At 36.8% G+C, this 23,923-nt stretch overlaps 1 protein-coding gene across 1 annotated transcript in view; it reads left to right on the plus strand.

The window, feature by feature from the left end:
- Positions 1–23,923, plus strand: part of PDCD6IP (programmed cell death 6 interacting protein) — a 55,689-nt gene that overhangs the window by 27,302 nt on the left and 4,464 nt on the right. The window contains exons 8-15 of the mRNA XM_029242117.1: positions 4,592–4,814; positions 6,369–6,492; positions 8,516–8,693; positions 13,071–13,182; positions 14,294–14,463; positions 19,174–19,422; positions 19,774–19,908; positions 21,095–21,189. Coding sequence (XP_029097950.1) covers positions 4,592–4,814; positions 6,369–6,492; positions 8,516–8,693; positions 13,071–13,182; positions 14,294–14,463; positions 19,174–19,422; positions 19,774–19,908; positions 21,095–21,189 — 1,286 coding nt within the window. The remainder of the gene's footprint in view (positions 1–4,591; positions 4,815–6,368; positions 6,493–8,515; positions 8,694–13,070; positions 13,183–14,293; positions 14,464–19,173; positions 19,423–19,773; positions 19,909–21,094; positions 21,190–23,923) is intronic.

A 23,923-nucleotide genomic window follows, 5' to 3' on the forward strand; every position in this document is an offset into this window, starting at 1 on the left:
ATTTTTAAAACCCCTCTGGAAAAAGGAAACTTTCAAACTCACATAACAAGAGATGAAGACTTTTTTCAGTTATAGACACACAAGAGTTTATGACTTCAGTTTTACACCTTTAGTCATAGGTCAGAAGTTAACATATAGAACACAAATACTTACTGATTCATATCTCCAAGGGCTGTTCCCTCTTTCCATGAAGTATGAGATATTTTTCTACTTGATTTGAGCTCAGAAATAGGCAAACAGAACAAAACAGACGAAAAAGTTGACCAGCAAGTCATATTCTCCATAGTCTCTCCTGCCCCATGTACCTGATGGTTGCACCATTCAGTCAGCTTTGCAATCATTGTTAACAATAATGGGGAAAAGCTTATTAGTCACGAGCAAACCAGATATAAAAACAAAATCACAAGAGTCAGGAATATCACAACAGTAGGTAAAAAAGGGAAAATTGTTGCTTGTGATTCACTTCTGGGGCCAAGAAAAGTTGAACCTGGACTTACACAGCTCATGAAGTGCGCTTATTGGACAGTGCAGTTCATTTGGCTCCAGAAGGTGGGTCCACTTGATCATCCTGGTGGAGTCTCTAAAGTTGCCAAGGTATGATTTTCAAAAAGACATAAAAATACAGTTGACCCTTGAACAACACAGGCTTGACGTGTCCAAGTCCACTTATATGCAGGTTTATTTCAGTGAATAAATATTTGGCTCTCCGTATCTTCACGTTCTGAATTTATGGATTCAACCAAATGCTGGTCGTGTGCTATGTTTAATCTGCAGATGCAGAGTCTGTGGGTACGGAGGGCCAATTGTGGGACTTGAGAATTTGGATTTTGGTGTCTGTGGCAGGTCCTGGAACCAATCCCCCGCAGATACTGAGGGATGACTCTATATAGATAAAAAAATGTGACTCAGATAGAATGAATACGTACATACATACAATAAATGAATTTGTTTAATTCATTAATGAGGGACGTAATGAGAGGATAAAACTGATTTTGTGAAAGTATTGTTTTTTTCTCTGTTATGATAGTAGCTTGTAGATACTAAGGAGATTGTTTATGCTTCTGTATGAATTTTATTTAAGTATTTACTATGGAAAATTTCAAAAATATATATATATAAAAGTAAGAATCATCAAATATCCATTACCCAGCTTCAGTGATTATCAATATTTTGCTTTGCGTTTCATGTTTCCCCTTCCCCTCTTATTTTTTTGGAGTATTTTCAGCTGTCTTATGTATCATTTCATCCTTAAGTTACTTCAGTATATGTAAGTCTTAAAAAAATTAAAACCACAATGTCATCCGATCTAGCACAATTAATACGAATTAATAATTAATTCTAGTAATCTAATAGTATCCAAACATAGTTTAGCTTTCGCTGATTTTTTCTAAAATGTGTTTTTACAGTTGGTTTGTTCAAATTGAGGATTCATACATGGTCTTCATGTTGCATTTGGTTGATATGTCTCATAAATTTTTAATTTGTAATGGCCTCTGCTCCCCAACTGCCATGTTAAATTGTCCTCACTTTTTCTTGTTTTGTATGTTTCTTACACTGATTTCTGTGATGTCTGTTATCTCTTTCATGTTCCTTGCATAAATATTACAGTCTTCCTTAAACTATTTTCGTATTTTTCTTCACTTCCTTTCCTGAGTTCTGCAGGTCCCGTTTCACATTTTCTTGCTATCTATCACCCACTGTTATCTGGGCCATCTGGTCCTCTGTTCATATTTTGTGTGTCTTTGGTACTGTGATTGCATCCTTAAGTTTTTAGCTTATTTTAGTTTTTTTAGTATGCTGTGTTCTTTGCTTTGTGGCAATATTTCTTTCTTTCTTTCTTTTTTTTTTTTTGGCTGTGCTGCGAGGCTTGTGGGATTTTAGTTTCCCGACCAGGGATTGAACCCGAGGCCACAGCAGTGAACGTGCGAGTCCTAACCACTGGACTGCCAGGGAACTCCCTGTGGCAGCGTTTCTTCAGTGAATTTTCATTATCTGTTGGAAAGTTAAACTGCTCTTTTTCATCCTTTTCCTTATGGTTTCTTAGTGTTGAGGCAGATGGGATGCCTTTTCAGTCACTTGTGTTTGAATGAGCTTGATTTTAGTCGGGGAATAGCAAGAGGTTCCTGGGTGGGGGAACTGCAGGGCATCTTTCCCAGCCTCCTTGTGTAGGGCCCTTCCTCCTCTCCTCCTCTCTGCTTCTCAAAGCCTGGTGTAGGAAGGATTCCACTTCTGTGCCTGTATGAGTTCCTCACAGCCTTTGCTTTTCCAGGTGATGCATCTATTTTCAGAGTTTGTATTTTGTTGACATTTTCTGAGTGCTCATCCCCTTTCCTCCTTCTCCCCACTTTCAGTCCTCTGTTCTGCTTCCCCCAGCATCCCTGCCCTTGTAATTATCTGCCTCTGTGCTCAGCAGCTCCTTGGGACCAGGCTCCTCAGTATTCCATTTTTCCTGTGACCCCTGGGTGGCTCCAGGCAGGCCATTTGGCTTTACCTTTATTTTTGAGCTGGCAGCTGTCACCTCGTTGCGTTTCATTGTTTTTAGATTTGCTTAATTAAGCACTTTCCCCTCAGGGTGGGGCCCTTAGCCTTCCCCTGTTTCTCCTGCTGTATTCAGCATTTCTTATGCTCCTAATAATTTTTCAATTTGGGGGAGCGTTTGACCACATTTACAAATCAAATTTGATGTACAGATCACTTTAAAAAGTGATTTAAATATGTGTATTTTCCCATCTCTTGGTTTACACTAAAGGTATAGCTTTTGTTTTCCTTGTTTTGGTTATCCTTGTTTCTATTTCATGTTAATCTTGTACATATATTTTAAAATTTATTCCTGGATATTTTGTCTTCCTGTTGCTAGTAACAATGGATTTTTTCTTTAATTATCTTATCAAAGTGGTGGTTATCTGTATTCGCTCTGTTGATTTTGAATCTAAGCTATCTCTTATTTAGAATAGTTAATTCTCTTAGCTTTTGCTGGTATACAAATATATAGCAGCAAAAGAGGGTAAATAATAATTGTTCCTTTTCTTTTCTAAATTTTATACCTCTAATTTTATCCTTTTGTCTGGTTATTTTGACATGTTCTGTGTTCTATGTTCATGACAATACTGGTGATCTTTGTTTTATTTTGACTCTAGGAATGTTTCTTTTATTTTTCTGCTAAGCGTGAGATTAACTTTGGAGGTTAAGATTTTAACATGTTAAGGAACTGGATATCTATTTTTATTTTACTAAAATTTAAAAAATTGTCAAGAGTGAATATTTTATCAAATGATTTTTCAGCATCTTTGGAGTTAATTTGATTTTTTAAACTTAAATTTATTATTTGGAGAATTACATAAGTAGCTTTTTTAATATTAAACCATTCTTGTAATTTTGGTGTTTTAGACTGCTTTATCTCTTCATGTGGTCGCTTTATATAGATGGTCTTTATATACCTGAGAATATTATGTATTCTCTAACTGTGGAGCCCAGGGTTCTCCATGTCTGGTAAATCAAACTCATTAATTGTGTTGTTCAGATCTTCTATAATCTTACACATTTTTTGTTTACTCCATTTATTTCTGAGACAGGAATGTTAAAATCTTCCACTCTAATGCTGGGTAGATTTATCAATTTTTCATTATAATTGTTTATATAAAGGCTTGCATTTTTTTTTTTTTTTTTGCGGTATGCGGGCCTCTCACTGTTGTGGCCTCTCCCATTGCGGAGCACAGGCTCCGGACGCACAGGCTCAGCGGCCATGGCTCACGGGCCCAGCCGCTCCACGGCATGCGGGATCCTCCCGGACCGGGGCACGAACCCGTGTCCCCTGCGTCGGCAGGTGGACTCTCAACCACTGCGCCACCAGGGAAGCCCGATAAAGGCTTTTAAATACAATATTTAAGAGGTTTTATATCTTTCTGGCAAACTGGAAAGTGTTTTATATTGAATTTATCCCTAATAATGCTTTTGACTTTATTGTCTATTTTATCTGGTGTTACTATACCTAATACCACCTGAGTAATTTGAACCCTAACTTTATGTGAGGCATGTGTTCATCTTATGTATCACAAGGGCAGCCTTTAAAGAAAAAATTCCTATTGGTGCTGACACAGCATGCTTCCTTGTTGATTTCCTATGTTGCATAATTTTTTTCTGACTCACCCTTTTCATCACGGGTATAGCCCTTTGAGGTTACTGCCTTCATGTGGAGCGTGAAAGGGATGTTTCTTAGTTTTCTGTCTTATGTAGTTTCAAGACCCGTGTCTTAAGTCTCCCTGAGGGCTTTTAATGCATTTTAATAGCTTGTCCTTTGGGTACAGAAATACCCAACAGCCAGAGCCAGCTTTCCTCAATGTCAGTTTATAGTTTTGATTTCTTTTATTTTCTTGGTAATTCATTCATGTCTTTAAAGGGATATCTGCTCTGTTATTATTCTTCATTTTTGATATTTTGGTATTTTGTGATGGGAGAATTTCTAGGCTGTTCTGTTAACCACATTTCTAGTAATGCCAATCCTCAAAGATTTTTTTAAGAAAACAGTGCTTGGATACCTGGTTGAAAAAAAGAAAGAAAATATTCTCTCTTTTTCTTTTTACATTTTAACTAGCATGCGGCAGAATTGATTAAAACAGTGGCATCTCGCTATGATGAATATGTCAATGTGAAGGAATTTTCTGACAAAATCAGCCGTGCCCTTACTGCAGCAAAGAAGGATAATGACTTCATTTATCATGATCGAGTTCCAGACCTTAAAGATCTAGACCCTATTGGCAAAGCCACACTTGTGAAATCTACGCCAGTCAGTGTACCCATCAGCCAGAAATTCACTGGTAAGTCAAACTGTTCAGAGGCACTTTAATCTTATTTATTTTTTCTGCAGTTTAATCTACTTTTTGTAGCTAAAATCACGTAATTGGCGATTGTGTGCTTTGAATATAATTTGCTTTCATGTTGTTCAAAGTGAATATGAGAATAAAACTTACAGTGAAATTTTAAGATGGAAAGTAAATGGTAGTAAAGCATGAAGTATATATACAACAGAGTCAGAAAACTTGAAACTGTGTCTGAGTAATGATAACGACCTCAGTGAGCATTTGTCTTTATGTTAACATTTGTTATTTAAGATTCTGCTAATAAAAATAAACATACATAAATATGACTTTAAACATATAAACTTCTGGAGTCATGGTTGTATCAAATGTTATAATATCCTTGAATATTGTAGGTGTATGCAATATTATGGTAGCCTCTAGCTGAGATGCCAAGGATAATATTCTAAGTTATTGGGTGGTTATTTTACAGTTGGCCATCTGTATCTGTAGTTCCACAGCCATGAATGCAAGCAACTGCTGATTGAAAAATATTCACATACAACATTTCCAGAAAGTTCCAAAAAGCAAAACTTGAATTTGCCATCCTCTGGCAACTATTTACATAGCATTTACATTGTATTAAATATCATAAGTAAGCTAGAAATGATTTAAAGTATTTGGGAAGATATGTGTAGGTTATATGCAAATACTGTGCCTTTTTTTTTGTGTGTGTGTGTGTGTGTGTGTTACGCGGGCCTCTCACTCTTGTGGCCTCTCCCGTTGCGGAGCACAGGCTCCGGATGCGCAGGCTCAGCGGCCATGGCTCACGGGCCCAGCTGCTCTGCGGCATGTGGGATCCTCCCGGACCGGGGCACGAACCCGTGTCCCCTGCATCGGCAGGCGGACTCTCAACCACTGTACCACCAGGGAAGCCCCTGTGCCATTTTTTATAAGGGACTTGGGCATCCACGGATTTGGTATCTGCTAGAGGTCCTGGAACCAATCCCCCCAGATACCAAGGGGGATAACTGTACTTATTTCTATTTAACAAACACAAAGTGTCTACCATGTACCAGAAACTCTTTTCAGCACTTTACAAATATTAGCTCATTTATTTCTCAGAACAACTCCATGAGACAGGTACTATTATTATCCCCATTTGACTGATAAGGATACTGATGCAGAGTGGTTAAGTCATTTACCCAAGGTTACAGAACCAGGAAGTGGTAGAGCTGGACACCATAGCACTGTGGCCCACTCAGTCAGTTTCATCAACAAATAAGCATTGTTTTCTCCTGTGTAGATCTTCACCAAAGACCCTTTAAACTTAATGACTAACACATCTTTAAAAGCTAAGAAAATTAAGTTCAAAGAAAAAGCTTTCGTTATCATTGTCCACGAATATGGTGATCTAAAAATTCTCTTCATCGTATTTTCAATAATGATTTAGTTTTGTTCTTTAAATATCTGTAGACTTTTAATGTGAATATTGGAAAGGAAATATGAGTAGTCACTTTACAGTTTTGAGTTTTTGTCTTAAAATTTTCTTGAAATTTTAATTCCTAATCTTAGATCTGTTTGAGAAGATGGTTCCTGTGTCAGTGCAGCAGTCTTTGGCTGCCTGTGGTCAGAGGAAAGCTGATTTAGTTAACAGATCAATTGCTCAAATGAGAGAAGCCACCACTTTGGCAAATGGGTGAGTAGAGCTTAACTTTCATAAATTTATCTCTAAAGTTCTGATGTTTCCTGATTGATTATTTATGAACGTTGTAGTTTTCTGAGCTCAGAGCTGAATGTCAAGGATATTTGAAATAACAAATACACACACATTTCTTGGGGACACTATATTTACTGAACCCTGGCAAATATAGTTGGAAGAAATTTAATTACTGAAACAAAGTGAAAATATTTGACCACTAATTTGTATTTTAGGGGATATTTATTCGAGGGAAATGTGAAGTAGAACTGAACTTTCAAGGTTAAGATACATGTACGTTCAGTATTCTGAAACAGTTTTTGTTTTTGGTGGATTGAAGCTAAGAAAATAATACGTTGTTTTAAAAATATATTAAGTATAATTTTCACACAATAAAAAACACCCATTATAAGTGTATAGTTCAATTCTTTTTGATAAATATGTATACCCATGTAACTACCGCCATCATGATCAAGATAGAGAACATATCCATCACCCTAAAAAATTCCCTCATGCCTTTCCATTCAATTCCTCCTCCTCTACCCTCTAGCCACTTCTGATCTGCTCCCTGTCACCATAGGTTAGTTTTACCTTTTATACAATTTAATATAAATGTAATCATTATAGCATGTGCAATATGTACATGACAGTATATAGTATATACAGTAAATAGTACATTATATATGATATATATTGATAGTACATTATATACAGTGTATAGTATTGCTACGGTATGTATAATATGCAATACTTGCAGTATGCACAGCATGTAACAGTATATATTAAAAATGTGTTGGGCTTCTTTCACTTAGCATAATCTATGTTTTATGCATCAGTTTGATTCTTTTTATTACTGAGCAGTATTCCTTTTTATGGTTAAATAGTTTGTTAATTCTTTCACCTTTTAATGGACGTTTCAGTTGTTATGAACATTGATGTACAGATCTTTGTGTGGACATGTTTTATTTCTCTTGCGTAAGTAACCTAGGATTAGAATTGCTGAGTTGTACGGTTAGTGTATGTTTAACTTCACATGAAATGTCCAGATGGTTTTCCAAAGTCATTGTTCCTGCACTGTGTGAGAAATGCACTTGCTCTGCATCCTCATCAGAACTTAGGATTGTCAATCTCTTTAATTTTAGCCATTTTAGTGTTTGTGTAGCAGTATCTCATAGTGGTTTAATTTTCATTCCCCTGATGACTGACGATGTTGAGCAACTCTTCATGTGCTTATTAGCCATTCATATATCTTTGTGAAGTGTCTGTTGAAATCTTTTTGCTCATTTTTAGAAACTGAGTTTTTCTTCTTAATAATTTTTAAAGAGTTCTTTACATATTTTAGAGGCAAGTCCTTTATCAGAAATGTTACTGAGAATTTTTTCCTAGTCTTGTTTGCTTTTTCATGTTTTTAATTTTGATGAATGCATAGGTTTTGACCTCATTTTACCTTTTCCAGTGAGAAAGCAACATAAGTTTACTCCAACATCCCCTCCATTTTGTAAATGAAATAATAGAATAATAGTTATTGTGCCACAAAACAGAACAGATGAAGATGCTGTGTTAATACATAGACCAACTATGTACTCTTGAAATTTTGCTTAGATGATATGAAATTATAACCATTTTGTATATTACTTCTGTTTTGTCACTGACAGTATAATAATCAGGAGTGTGATAAAAGATTGCATTTTCAAAATAGAATTTTTGACTTTTAATTACTTAGACTGAAAGAAGTTAAATTTACCTGTGAGCCAAAGGTATCTAGTATATTTTAATGCATATTTCTTACCTTTTAGCTTTCAGTTCTGAACTGTGAACCTAACTTAACTCTTTAATGATTTTGTTTTAATTTTATCAATCACTGATTTTCTGTTTTTTCCTCTATTTTTGCTTTATGTTTCCATTGACAGGGCTTACCCACTTTTTTGGAGTGCTAACTCTGCTGCTATTGATTTGGATACAGGACATCAGTGTTTTAAAGGAGGATTAGACCTCTAGATGACATACTATCTCATTTTTTCAGGGTGTTAGCTTCACTTAATCTTCCAGCAGCAATTGAAGATATATCTGGAGATACTGTACCTCAGTCTATACTGACTAAGTCCACATCTGTGATTGAACAGGGAGGCATCCAGACTGTTGATCAGTTGATCAAAGAGCTACCTGAACTTCTACAAAGAAATAGAGAAATCCTAGATGAGGTATGTTTTAAGAGATTTGCTTTTCAAGTAAAAACTTTTCAGCCCCATGGTGTCCAGCAAGGATTAGGACTCAAGGCTTCTTCCTATTGGGTTTCACAAGGTAGCACTCATCATTTAGGTGACTTTGCTGTGGCCCAGACAGAGTCTGCTCTTCAGCCTCAAGAGGAATTCTGATTGAGTGAAAATGGGGTCATGTGTGTCTTAAGGGTATATAAATGCACATTACTGAAACTCGTACGACCATTGTGTAAAACTAGTATACTGTGAGAAATTACTGTCACACAAACTGTTCAAGCTTTTCATAATTAATGATTTTTTTTTCCTATGAAAGATTAGGTCTCTGGTGAACAACGAATCAGACTAAGGAAGTTAGGCTATCAAATGTTTTATAAGCCGACTATACCTATCTTTTAGTAGAAAGGAGATTTTATCAATAAGAATGGAACACTCAAGTTTTTTGGCCAAAGACAACTCTTTGCCAATGTTATTCTCCTTTTACTGTGCTTTCACCTCTTTCCCCTAATTGATACATTTGTTTCTTTAGCTATAAATATATTCAGGCTGGTTATTTTGGCTTTTGTCAGTTTAGGAGTCACATCTTTTTTAGGTGACTTCTGTTCTCAATGCTTTAATTCATATTTTGATCTTTCAGTTAACTATCAGAGGATGTTGTATTTACATCATATCCCAGTACTTTGGGGGCAGAGATGACAGTGTGAACCTTGGGGATAAGAATATATACCTTCCAGGGTTATTTAAAGGATTAACTAAAATAAAACAAATATTAATGTGAAAAAAAGCTCATCTCATAATTAAGGAAAAACTGGCTTTATTAGTGTATATGATATGTCTGTTGTCTGCCTATCTTAATATGAGGTATTTTTATTTATTTTATTTGATGTTCCTAACAGCCTTATGAGTCAGAGTCACTGTTATTCTGTCAGTTGTACTTGGAGAGTCTCATTTTAAGTAAGTTGTTAGTTGTGAAGCTGATACTGTTTTTGAGTGTTTATCTCTGTGGTTGCAAATTTAATTTTAGTCTTGATTTTGAGAAAATTTAAAGTGTCCACTAATTTATTTTTTAAATGATAAATTTATCTTGCTTGGAAGCTGTTGGGCCTTTTCCATCTTAGATTCATGGATTCTGTTTCTTCAGTTACTCTTTTTTCCTCCATTCTCCTAATGAATTCCTCTTAGATTGATTGTGGTGCTTCTGGGTCAGTTCTTCACATCTCTCTCTCTTTTTTAAAAAAAAAATAATTAATTTGACTGCACTGGGTCTTAGCTGCGGCACTCGGGATCTTTGTTGCCACCTGCGAGATCTTCATTGCGACATGCAGGATCTAGTTCCCTGACCAGGGATCGAACCCAGGCCCCCTGCATTGGGAGCATGGAGAGTTAACCACTGGGCCACCAGGGAAGTCCCACACCTCTTAAAGTTTCTATTACGTTTTCTCTTTGCGCTCTTGTTCTTTCTGGGAGGTTGTCTCAGGCTAGCCATCCAGCTTATTAATTGGCTGTTTAGCTGTGCCTTATTGTTTTTTCCCCCATATTTTTCATTTCCAAGATGCCTGATTGGTTCTTTTAATAAATCACCTATATTAATCTCACAACTACATGTGTCTTTTTTTTTTTGAGATAAAATTCACATAACATAAAAGTTCACCATTTTAACCTCTTTAGACTTTTAGTACATTCACAGTATTGTGTGAGCACCAACACAGTCTGATTTCAGAACATTTTCATCACCCCCAAAAGAAACCCTGTACCCATTAACTCCTCATGGAGTTGAGTCACTCCTCATTGTCCCTTTCCCCTTGCTCTTGGCAACCACAAATCTAATCTCGGTTTCTATAGATTTATTTATTCTGGACATTTCAGATAAACGGAATCATGCCTTTGGAGTGTTTTTTTCATAAAAGGGTGTTGGATTTTGTCAAATATTTTTTCTGTATCTCAATGATTATATGGGTTTTTTCCCCTTCATTTTACTAATACAGAGTATTACATTAATTGATTCTTAGATGTGAACCACCCTTGTATTCCTAGTATATCCCACTTTGTCATGGTGTAGAATCATTTTTGTTTGTTTGTTTGTTTTTTTGCGGTACATGGGTCTCTCACCGCTGTGGCTTCTCCCACTGTGGAGCACAGGCTCCGGACACACAGGCCCAGCGGCCATGGCTCACGGGCCCAGCCGCTCCGCGGCACGTGGGATCCTCCCTGACCGGGGCACGAACCCGCATCCCCCGCATCGGCAGGCAGACTCCCAACCACTGAGCCACCAGGGAAGCCCTAGAATCCTTTTAATGTGCTGCTGGATTTGGTTTGGTAGTATTTTGTTGAGCATTTTGCATTTATATTCATAAAGGATATTGGTCTGTAGTTTTCTTGTTGTGTCTTTGACTTTCAACTTGTGTGTCCTTATGGTTGTGTCTTTTGTAAATGGTGCATAGTAAGGTTTTTCCTTTTCTTTTAGTTTGACAATCTTCATCTATGTTTGTAGAGGGTTAAATCCGTATATATTAGCTGTGATTATTCATATATTTGGAATCATGTTCTTCTATATTTTGTATTTCCTACTTGTCTCACTCTTTTGATTTCCTTCTTTTTTTGTCCCTCCTCACCCTTACGTTTTCCTGGTTTTATTGAGTTTCCTCCATTTCTTTCTTTTTTCTTTTCTTTTTAACAGCAAGGAAGTTGTACACTTATTTTTCTTCTTTAAAGTTCATTATGATGTGTCTGGGTGTGGGTTTATTTTCATTTAAATTGCTTGATATTCTGTTGGATCCAGTGAATTTGAGGAGTTGTGTCTTTCATCCATCCCAGAAAGTTCTTAGTTTTCACTTCTTTCAATATTGCTTTTTCCCTATTCTCATTATTATCTCTTTCTGGATCTCTGATGTTGAATCTTCTCCCTTTATTTTCCAGGTCTTTTAACCACTTGTATTTTCTGTTGCTCTGTGCTTCATCTTGTGTGATTTCTTCTCGTCAGTCTTACAGTTCACTGGTTCTCTTCAGTTATATCTCAGCAGTTTTTAACTATCCATTAACTTCCTAACTTTTTCATTTTATTTTTTTCATTTCCAGAAATTTTATTTGGTTCTTTTTCAATTCTTCTCATTCTCTTTCTCCTGTCATACTTTTATCTCTTATTCTAAACGTAGTAAATATATTTATTTTATTTTCTTTATTTTATCATCTTAGTATCTGTGGTCTTTGTGGTTTGGTTTCATGATTTGTTATTTTTGCTGATTTTTTGCTAATTGTGGTTTGTTCCTCTTATTTCAGTGTTTTTTGTTTTGTTTTTGTTTTGTTTTGGTGTGTTCCTGTATTTTAAGACTGTTAATTTGGAGGGTTTTTTCTTTTTTTTTTCTTTGTGGTTAATCTTTTACTCTGAAATTCATCTTAGGACTTTGTGTCACACAGGTTTTATGATTTTCAGTTCTAAGTTCCCTTCTCTTGGGCAGTTTTCCTTTTTAAAAATTTGTCCACCGAGAGTCACCCATTTGGAAGTGACCCAGTTTGAGGGAAGATCGTGCCCTTGATCTAACCTCCTCCTCTTATTAACTCCACCTGTGTTTCTTGTCTCCTATTCATGTTCTGTTAAATTCACACTCTAAGCCATTAGAGAATGTGTAGGAGGTGAACTATGGACAGTAGGCCAGTTCTACCTTGTGGCCTGTTTTTATATGGTTCACTAGTTAAGGATGATTTTTACCACTTCTAGAGAATTGTAAAAAAAAAAAAAGGAGAAGAATATTTGACAGAAACTATAGTCCGTAGAGCCTAAAATATTTACCCTAATGTTTGACACAAAAGTTTGCAGACCTCTGCTCTAAGCTATCAGGAATTAGCAGATACCAGTGACTCTAGCACTTGTGTCCATTGGTGGATTAGCACTTGTGTTTCAGGCTCTCTACTATCCTGTGCTCTCAGCTATGCATTAGAAAGGCATTTTTTATATGTTAATTTTCAGTTTGTTGTATTGGGAGTGAAGTCTAAATCTTTTATTTTCATGAATTAATCAGTTTTCTCTGTTTTGTTTATGGCTTCAGTGGTCTAAAGGCTTTCTATTTGTTTTAATCTTAAAAACATCTTTGTTCAAAGTAGTCTTGGTACATGGATGTGCATAATCTCTTAGTCTTCTTAATTTTACTGAGTAAGGTAATGGCTAACCTAGTCTTAAGTTTTTACAAGATTTTTTGTTAAATATAACTTGGGTTTCTGCAACAGAAATTATTGTACTAATTTATATTCTAACCAGTACTGTAGGAGGTCACTAATTCTCACCTGTATTGAGTATGATCATTTAAAAACTGTTTTAAATTTTTTACACCAGAAATATTTCATTGTTGCTTTACCTTCTTTTAAAAGTCGTTAAGACTGTTGGATGAAGAAGAAACAACTGACAATGATTTAAGAGCAAAATTCAAGGAACGCTGGCAAAGGACGCCATCCAATGAACTCTATAAGCCCTTAAGAGCAGGTGAGAATGTGCATAAATGACTTTGACTTGAGTAAGTTCTCAGTTTGGATCTGCGTTTTTTGCTTGATTGAAATAGGCTCTGATGTAAACGTGTTTTTATTGAAACTGCTATTATGAAAATCCAGGTGTTTTTCTTCAGTTCCGTGTAAGACAGAAAATAACAAAGGTAATCGACGTTCATTATGAGAAGTTCGAATTCTTAAGAAAGTAAAAATTAAAATGATCCTGTAATACTCATTTCCTATTCCAAGCTCTATGCATATTTTAAAAACATAAATGAGATTATATTATATATATGGTTTTGTAATTTCATTTCACTTAGTAGTGGGTAGTAAAAGATGAGTTTTAACAGTTAACCTGAAACCAAATTGTTATTATTTTTTTTTTTGTGGTACGTGGGCCTCTCACCGTTGTGGCCTCTCCTGCTGCAGAGCACAGGCTCCAGACGCGCAGGCTCAGCGGCCATGGCTCACGGGCCCAGCCGCTCCGCGGCATGTGGGATCCTCCCAGACTGGGGCACAAACCCATGTCCCCTGCATCGGCAGGCGGACTCTCAACCACTGCGCCACCAGGGAAGCCCCAAATTGTTATTTTTAAGACTTTGAATATTAAGATTTTGTGCTTGTTAAGATAAATGATGTCTAGACTTGTTTTATTTCTCTGTAAAAGTAATTAATACTATTGAGATTTTTCTAAAAATATATCCGCCTTTCTTTTAAGTCAGATTTAAGAAGTGATCCTTTGAGAGAGGAATACTTTTGAAATAAGTTGTAACAATTTTTGGAGTAAATGTTATCTTTCTATATTCACAAGCTGTAGGAAAAAATTAGACTAATGTCGATTGGCTTTTATTTGGTGGACAGTAACCGCAAATGTATTTTAAGATATAACTGTGCTTTTGCTTTATAATTGATTTTGTCATTTTTCCAAAACCGAAAATGCAAAGACTAATAGGAGTTCAGTTTCTGTTATCTAGTGAATTGGGACTTATCGAAGGGGGAAACAAGTAAAGTTGGAGAACAGAATTAAAAGTACAACCAGCTCATATACATTACTGTTAAAATCAGTACTGTGCTCTGGTAACATTTTTTTTTTTTTTTTCCCTCCACAGAGGGAAGCAACTTCAGAACTGTTTTGGATAAAGCTGTGCAAGCAGATGGACAGGTGAAAGAGCGTTACCAGGCTCACCGGGACACCATTGCACTTCTGTGTAAGCCGGAGCTGGAGCTGAATGCTGCCATCCCGTCTGCTAACCCAGCGAAGACCATGCAGGGCAGCGAGGTGAGGACATGCATTTTGATGTGGGTGATCATCTGCTTATGAAAACTATGTTCAAGTCATTATATACAATGAATTACCAATTTTTTTTCTTACTGGCATCTTTTTAAAAATGCTGATGTACATTGAGGTGGTTGTTTTTAGAGTAGCATGATATATACACCGTGTAAAAAGTAATTATATTAATAATACTACTGTCCTGTAGTAATAATTTCCATTTATTGAATGCCTCCTATGAACTGGGTACTGTATTCTAGGTACCTCATATGTTCACAGGTTTAATCCAAATTTTATAAAAGGGAGAGGCTTGGAAGTATAGGAACTTCCTTGTAGTGGAAGGACTGGATTGGCCAGATACTCTTCTGACCACAGATTCTTCGTTTCTTACATCATTCTATACCACCTTCCACCATATTCCACTGGGAGTACCTCTGAAGGGAAAGTTGTCAAGGTGTGCTTGTTAATCTAATAAATGGATAACGTCATCATGACATTTCTACTGGTGACAGGAAGGAGAAAATCAGTAGTGGGGCGTGTGATTCGCTAAGTCCCAAAAGGGGAGTGCGGGCTGAACACTGTGAAGTTGTGTAGGAGAAGACGAGACCCGAAGCACACAGGAAAATAAGCCAAAGGGCATGAGATAGCGCTGAAAACTTCTTGAAAAAGGTGAATTTCCTGGAATAGTAGTTCTCAGAAGTTATCACTGTCATTCCTTATTTGTCTTTGCACAGAAACATTTCATGTATTTACTCAGCCAAGACTTAATGGATAGCTACTGTGTAAGGCACTATGCTACATGCACATGGTAACCAGCCTTTACCTTCAGTTCACGATCCAGTGTGGAAGATGAGACGTATACAAGGATTACTGTAATACAGGGTAGAAATTGAAAAGTGTCGCAACTATACGGTGAGAATTTAGGTGACGAAGTAGTTATGTTTCAGCATTTGGAGCTCCTTAAGCTTAGGAGGCTTAAGAAATTGGCACTTTATGAGAACAGTAGACAGGCAGGAAAGTGGACATGTGTAGGATCCGAGAAGATTGAGTGAGTGGGTGTGTCCAGAGCGGTTTCTGAGGTTCTGTGGAAGCAGCCCCCGAAGTGAAGAGAAGACGGCGCTGGTGGATGGGCACAGAGCCTGCGTCTCAAGGCAGGGGTGCCTGAGGGAACAGTGACTGTCAGTTAGATGCTTTGAGGACGTGGGGGAGAAAAGGAAGGTGGTTAGAAGATTAACTTGTGAAGAACAGAGCCTGCAGACCCATAGAACAGCAACACTTTCTGGCCCCTTTTTATTTTAGAAAAAAACATCTGTTTAGTATCCTCGTTTTTTCTTTTTAGTGTCACATGCGTGACTCAGAACTTATAGGGCTTTTGTCCTTTTATTCTCCTGCTTTCTATAGAAAAGCAAAAATGGTTCTTGCTAAGCAAAATCAGAATGAGCATGTACTGATATGTTATTTTATTCAGTAATAGCTGCTTTGTTAATTCACAGTGGTATTACATAGGGGAAGAAAACTTTTATAGTCAATATGAAGTTATTTTACTGAAACTAGATTTTCTGCATAGAGGTAATCAACAATTTTCAGTGTTCTAAATATTCATTCATCATGTGCCTTTATCAGAAAAGGCAAACATCGTGTGTTTATTAAAGCTATTTCAGATAGTTGTCATCGTAGTTGGTGACACATTAGCCAGAGTTTTTATGAGAAAAACTCAAAGCATTTGAATTGCTGATTATTAAAGTGATACAAAGTACATGTTTTATTAAGAGGTCCAAGCATAACAGATAGGGCTGTTTTTTTCTTTCATTATGAACAGGCCAACTAACTAGTTATTTGTCTTTGTTCTGTTTGGGCATCTGGTTTTAGGTACTTAGAGGATCTTCGTTTTTATACTGTAAGAGACAGTCATCTATTTCAAGATAATAGTGTTCCTGACTTTCAGCTTTGTTTACTAGACTATTTTTTAAGACCAATTCTGCATATTCCTATTTCTCCCCCAGCTTTATTTCACTTGGCTACTTAAACATTTTCTAACTTTTGTTAGACATAACTTATATATAGAGGAAAATGACCTTTCTTACTCTCCTAATAGCCAAACAACCTTCACATAGGGTCATAGTCATGGTTGAGTTTCCGTTATCAGTTTAAATATGCCAACAGATAAAACTGTTGCAGCCTTTTCAAATTTATATGCTGTTACATACCCCCAATACAAAATGTGTCACAGAGTTACAGAAATAGTTATAATTCAGCAAAATAAGGGATACTTAATTCTTGGTCTGTTCCTTGTTGTTACTCTGTTCTTGTCTGAGTGCTCAGATGCCTAAGCCTCTTTAGTCCACAATGCACATGAAGTATAGAGTTAAACCATGAAACCTAACTAACAGTTAATAATAATGGCTACTACTGACTGAACACTTAGCCTATGTTAGAAATTACATTGAGCACTTTATATGGATTGTTTCAGTCTTTACAACAGTCCTGACATATAGGTACTATTATTATTCTTGTTTTGCAGATGAGAAAATTGAGTTTTCCAGGTAAACTGCCCTTGGTTACACAGTAACTAAGCCCATTATATTCACTAAGGGAGTGTAGTCAGAGTTGAAGTATTTTTTTCTATGTCATCATATTTCACTTTCCTAGACAACTAGTTTCATTTGTTTCTGTATTCACGATTTGATTTAATTTTGTGTTTTGGATGTGTAAAAGAATGTTCGTGATTCAAAAGGTTCATGCAGAGAAATTCACCCCTTTTCTTTCTACCTTCTTCCCATCTGCTCTATGTAAGTAACAATATTCATTAGTTTTTGGTTTGTGCTTAGTGCTTTTATTTTTGTGAAAAATACATATGCATACAGATACATATCATATATTATGTGTGTGTATAGCTTTTATATACTGATTTCCCTTCTCACTCAAAATGCGACATACCATACATAACGCTTTTGTACCTTTTTTCATTTAACAATATGTCCTGGAAGTCATTTGGAAGCAAGACTTTGCTCCACTTTGTCTAACATCAAATTCTACTAGATCCCTTTAATAGACTTTGCCATGTCCATCCAGGTATGATTCTTTCTCCTCTTCCTTCCTTTTAAGAGTGTCTGTGGTTTGATGCTTCTTGGGCCTCTAAGACCATTTCTTTGCACTGCTCTGCATGTTAAGAGAGTGAATTTAAGATAGGAAGGACACTTAGGAGATACGGTGGTAACAGAGGCCAAAATGTAGAAGAAACTTGAGACTTTTCCTCAGGGCTTTGGTTTTCACATGGGAAGGTCGCTCTGGACCCTCTTGTCAGGGAGCTAACTAAGGCCATGGACTGAAGAGCTGGACAGAGCTTCTTAGAAACAGGCAGTAGGTGAGCAGATCCTTTGGAGCTGGAAGTGCTGCTGGTAAGAAGACAGACAGAGGTGTAGGTGGGGTTCATGGACGGCCCCTTCTTCCTTTGTCTTTCCGCACTTTCTTTCTATAAGCATCCCTGGGGCAAGCAGAATAGAGGGCTTGGGGTTGCTGTTCTCCCTTCTGGTCCTAGCAGAAGTGTGAAGAGATGTGAGTGAAAGGGGGCAGCTCATGTGTGGCCTTAGAGGGCGCTTGAACACTCTAACACTGTTACTACAACGGGGTGTTTGTGAATCATGTGGGTGTTAGAGACTGCCTGGACCGAGTAAGAGGCAGAACTCATGATGCGAAGAGAGATACAGAACCCGCCCGCTCTTTCTCTCCCAGGATATAAAAGAAACATACAGCTTATAGCTTTCTGTCTGTCTGTCTCTCTCGAGTGCTCTCTCCGTGTATATCCGTATCTCTGTTTCTGTCTCCATGTCCCTCTCTCTCTCAGTCTCGCTAGGTCGGCAAAATAGGGTATCTCTTTACTTGACAAAAACATACCTTCTGGGGACTTCCCTAGTAGTCCAGTGGTAAAGAATCCGCCTTCCAATGCAGAGGACATGGGTTCAATCCCTGGTCAGGGAACTAAGACCCCGCATGCTGCGGGGCAACTAAGCCTGCGCGATTCAACTAGAGCGCCCGTGTGCTGCAAACTACAGAGCCCACTCACTCTGGAGCCCACCTGCCACAACTAGAGAGAGAAAACCCACACGCCACAACTAGAGAGAATCCTGTGTGCTGCAGTGAAGATCCCACATGCTGCAACTAAGACCCAACGCAGCCAAAAAATAAATAAATTAATTAAATTAAATAAATATTTAAAAAAAAATATATATATACTTTCCTCTACCTCGTGACAAGGATGCAGTGTAGTGTAGCGAGGTTAAGAGATTGGTTTGGAGTTAGGCAGGCTTAGGTCTCAGATTTCACCTCTGCTCCTTTTAGTAGCTGTGCAACCTTAGGCATGTTAACTTAATTTTTCTGGGATGCAATTTCTCCGTCTGTGGAATAGAGGTAATAAATATATACCCTATAGGGTGTTTTAAGGAATACATTAAATTATATTTGTAAAGTGTTTAGGACAGTGCCTCGCACATAATAGATGTTCAGTAGATCTGTTATCATTATTGCTGCTGCTATTGCAATCTGAATCCACTAAAGGTACAGCAATGTCTGTATCTAAATAAACCTGATGTACAATTTATACTTGACTCTCTGAGAGATCGTCTCTCCCTGACCCTGGTGAACCTTTATATATAATTCCTTTCTTGAAATTGGCTTCTGTTTTTTGGGCGGTTAAACTAAGTTTCTTAAATTGTTTAGGTTGTAAATGTCTTAAAATCCTTACTGACAAATCTTGATGAAGTAAAGAAGGAAAGAGAGGGGCTGGAGAATGACCTGAAATCAGTGAATTTTGACATGACGAGCAAATTTTTGACTGCTCTGGCTCAAGATGGTGTGATAAATGAAGAAGCTATTTCTGTTACTGAACTGGATCGAATCTATGGGGGTCTTACAACTAAAGTCCAAGAATCTCTAAAGAAACAAGAAGGACTTCTTAAAAATATTCAGGTAAAGTTTATATACTTTAGTAAGATTTTTATTAAAAAAATTACAGGAAGGATAAACCTGGACTAAATCTGTATCCAATTAGGATTGTGTTTTTTGCAAATGTTACATATTAATAGAAATCTGTAAACGTTATTGGTTATATTTTCATGCCCACTGAATTTGTGGTATTTTTTACTTAAGGAAAGCTGTAAAGTACTGTGTTACTCCAAAAGGAATATATTAGGTAAATATCTAGTAATAACTGCAGGAAATCATATATGATTTTCGTAGTTGGGAAAGTATCAGTACAAATGTTATGAGCTATAGAAACTTGATAATAAGTGTAACTGCATAAATCTTTCTTTTAACAAGGTCTCACACCAGGAATTTTCAAAAATGAAACAGTCTAACAATGAAGCTAATTTAAGAGAAGAAGTTTTGAAGAATTTAGCCACTGCGTATGACAACTTTGTTGAACTTGTAGCTAATTTGAAGGAGGGCACAAAGGTATGAAGCACAAAAGAAACAAGAGCTAACTAACCAGTGTGGATGTGAGGATATAGTTTGGGAAGTTAATTGGTATTTCCAGTTGGACCAAATCATTCTGTCTTGAATTTCTTAGCTTTAATGACTTTGGCTCCTGAGAGCTTTGGTATAAATGGGAGAAAGCTTAATGAAGGTGGGAGTATTTCATGGGAACTTTGCAGAATGAATTTTATATTTCACCAGGCAGAAAGAGGATGTGTAGGCATTCATTTCAGGTAGCAGGAATTAGCACAGAGAGGTCAAAAGGTCAGTGACACTTTGTTGGGGGGTAGAAAGTTGGCCAATCTGAGTGAATTATGAGGGGAGAGGAGTAGTAGTCAAAGCTGATACGTGGTGGGGAAGGGGGTGTGTATGGCTTTTGTATTCTGTGCTGGTGGTGCGGATTATGATAGATTTGTGATCTGCTTATGACTCAGAGTGCTTACTAAATATGTTTAAGTATTTTCTTGCCTTTCCTTTAGATATTTTAGGGAAATGCTTATATTTGTTTTTACCAATTACTTTTGAGGGAACAAGTGATTTTTAAGTTTTTCAAATACATAATTCCTTTTGGTACTTTAACTCCATAATGATCACTTAATAAAGTTATCTTGATGTAAATACGGTAGATATAATGTAAAACCCTCTGAAGAGAGCATAGAAATACTGCCAAAGCCTTCCAAAGAGAGAGGATAGTAAAATGCCATTTTAATTTGCTTTAAAATGCTTTGTTGAAATAGATAAGCTGAGAAAACTCACCAGAGTGCCTTTGGAAATTCTTCTGAGGGTTTCTGAAATGATGCCTGCATTTCTGAAGTGAATGTGCAGATCTAATACTTCCACTTAAATAGGTTTAGAGTGTTTATTAAGAAGTTGACTTTTCTCTAGGAATTGGGAACTTGTTCACGATCATGAAACTTTTAACTTGTTGCTACTTAATTTTTGGTGGCAGTGCTTTCTAACGATGATTTTATTATTTTTATTTTCTTAGGGAATCTTAGGTCATATTTAATATTAAGTTACTGGACTTAAGTGGTATGACTGTCTCTCATGCATAGGATTTTAGCTCTTTAGCTTTAACTGTTATTGACAAAGGAGCTTTAGATTGTGTTCCTCTTAGATTAAAAATTGTTCTGGTGTATCACTTGTGTTTGTTCTTTACTTGTAGTTTTACAATGAGCTGACTGAAATACTCATCAGGTTCCAGAACAAATGCAGTGATATAGTGTTTGCACGGAAGACAGAGAGGGATGAACTCTTAAAGTAAGTTTATTTTGTGTATTAAATTGTACTTCTGAAGTATTTTTCTTTAAAAAAATATTCTTGCTACCTCTTTTAAAAAAATCATATGTGGAGACTTTTGTGGTGAGTTGGCAGTGTGAGTTGGCAGTTTCTTTCGTTTCCTCCATGGTGTTTGTTTGTTTATTTGCTTTTTTATAAATTTATTTATTTTTTATTCTTGGCTGTGTTGGGTCTTTGTTGCCGCACGCGGGCTTTTTCTAGTTGTGGCGAGCGGTGGCTTCTCTTGTGGAGCGTGGGTTCTTGGCATGCGGGCTTAAGTAGTTGTGGCATGTGGACTCAGTAGTTGTGTCTTGCAGGCTCTAGAGCGCAGGCTCAGTAGTTGTGGTACACGGGCTTAGTTGCTCCATGGCATATGGGATCTTCCCGGACCAGGGATCAAACCCGTGTCCCCTGCATCGGCAGGCGGACTCTCAACCACTGCACCACCAGGGAAGCCCTCAACATAATTTTTTAAAATATTTATTTATTTATTTTCTTTTTAACTGTTTTGGCTGCATCAGGTCTTAGTTGCGGCATGCGGGATCTTTCATTGCAGCACGTGGTCTCTTTGTTGCAGTACTTGGGCTTCTCTCTAGTTGTGGTGCGTGGGCTCTAGGGCACATGGGCTCTGTAGTTGTGGTGTGGGGGCTCCAGGACACGTGGGCTCTGTCGTTGTGGCACATGGGCTCTGTAGTTTGTGGCATGCAGGCTCTCTTGTTGAGGCACGCAAGCTCAGTAGTTGTGGCGCGTGGGCTTAGTTGCCCCGTGGCATGTGGGATGTTAGTTCCCTGACCAGGGATCAAACCCGCGTCCCCTGCATTGGAAGGCGGATTCTTTACCACTGGACCACCAGGGAAGTCCCTCAACATAACTTTGATTAAAAAAGGAATCAACAGATTTTCATGTAAAACTAGACAAGTTGATCCTAAAGCTCAAGTAGAAAAACAATTAAACAAGATTAGCTAGGAAAACTGAATAATAATAACAGTAAGGGGAAACTAATTTGCCAGACACTAAAATATGTAATAGTGTCTCTAAAACACAGTGATACTGGCACGTGATTAGACCAGACAGAATAGAAGATAGGAGTAGATTCAAATACATATGTGAATTTAATGAAAGAAAAAATCCTAAATCAGTAAGAAGAATTTAGAAACATGTGCTTAGCCATTTAGAAAACAAAAGTTATTTTTACCTCAGAATAAGTTCTGAAAGGATCATAATTGAAATGTATAAAATGAAATGAAGAGAGAATATGAGAGAATTTCTTAGTAAAGCTGAAATAGGAAGGGTCTTTGTAATTCTGCCTTCAAACCCAGAAGCCATAAAAAAAAAAAAGTTCATCATAACATGATAAGAAGAGTCAAAATGTAATAAACTGGGGAAAAATATTTGAAACTTATTCATGGGCAAAAGGCAAATATACGTAATTTATAAAGAACTCCTAGATACTAATGAGGAGGAAAAAACTCAGTAGAAAAATTGGGAAAGGATGTGAACAGAAATTCTGCAGATGAAATATGAGTGGTTCTTAAGCATATGAAAAAATACTTACCCTTGCTCAATATAAAATAAATATGAATTAAAATTACTCTGAAATAACATTTTTCGGGGATTTCCCTGGTGGTCCAGTGGTTAAGACTCCGCGCCTCCACTGCAGGGGTCACGAGTTCGATCCCTGGTTGGGCTGGTGAAATAAAGCTACATCTGTGCAGTGAAATACTATGCAGCTATTTAAAAAAAAAAAAAAAGAATGTTTTCTATTTACCCATGTAGAAAAATCTCTGAGATAAATAATTAATGGTAAAAAAAAATAAGGTTACAGACAGTGGAAAGTATGCTTCTTATGTAAAAACGGAGAAGATAAAAATACAGGGCTTCCCTGGTGGCGCAGTGGTTGAGAGTCCGCCTGCCGATGCAGGGGATGCGGGTTCGTGCCCCAGTCTGGGAAGATCCCACATGCCGCGGAGCGGCTGGGCCCATGAGCCATGGCCGCTCAACAGTGAGAGGCCTGCGTACCAAAAAAAAAAAACAACACATTTGAATTGGTTTATTTCTGATAAGGAAGCTCTGGTCAGGTTCATAAGAAATAAAAAATAGTGGCTGTCTGTTTGTGGTAGTGAATGGTGGAATGAGAATTTGTAGATAGCGAGTGGCCTGTCACTTTTTAGTTTTTGAATCAAGTGAATATATTACCTTTTCAGAAAATTATATTAATCTAAATAATTATAGGGATTTCATATTTTTTATAGTACCACCAACTAGTCTAACTTTATTTTTGACATTTTATCTGTACCCCTGGCCTTTTTTTTTTTTTAGCCATAGAACCCTTTGTTCAGACTGAATCTTGCAGAGAAGCCCAGTTTGTGAAACAAACAGAAATGGCTCTGTGATTTAATAGCTTTGATTTATATAATTAGTAAGTGGCTAGGAAATTCTCATTTGTCCTATAAATGTGTTATTTACTGCAACCATCTCTGGAGTCTATCAAAGGAAAAAATATTATGTCTTATGTGCTTTATAATATATTATAATCATACAGGCTAGATACTGTGTTTATGATTAAATATACTCAAAATCTAATTAAATAGTTGTAAAGATAATTTTATAATAAATAAGTAAAATATTTAAAATATTAAATATAATTGTTATATTTATTATATGTGAGTTATATATATACACACATATATATTAGATGTTTCAAAGTTTGACCTTT

The sequence above is a fragment of the Monodon monoceros genome, unplaced genomic scaffold (assembly GCF_005190385.1).
Source record: "Monodon monoceros isolate NGI ecotype Baffin Bay Population unplaced genomic scaffold, NGI_Narwhal_1 Super_Scaffold_3, whole genome shotgun sequence".
Lineage (NCBI taxonomy): Eukaryota > Metazoa > Chordata > Mammalia > Artiodactyla > Monodontidae > Monodon > Monodon monoceros.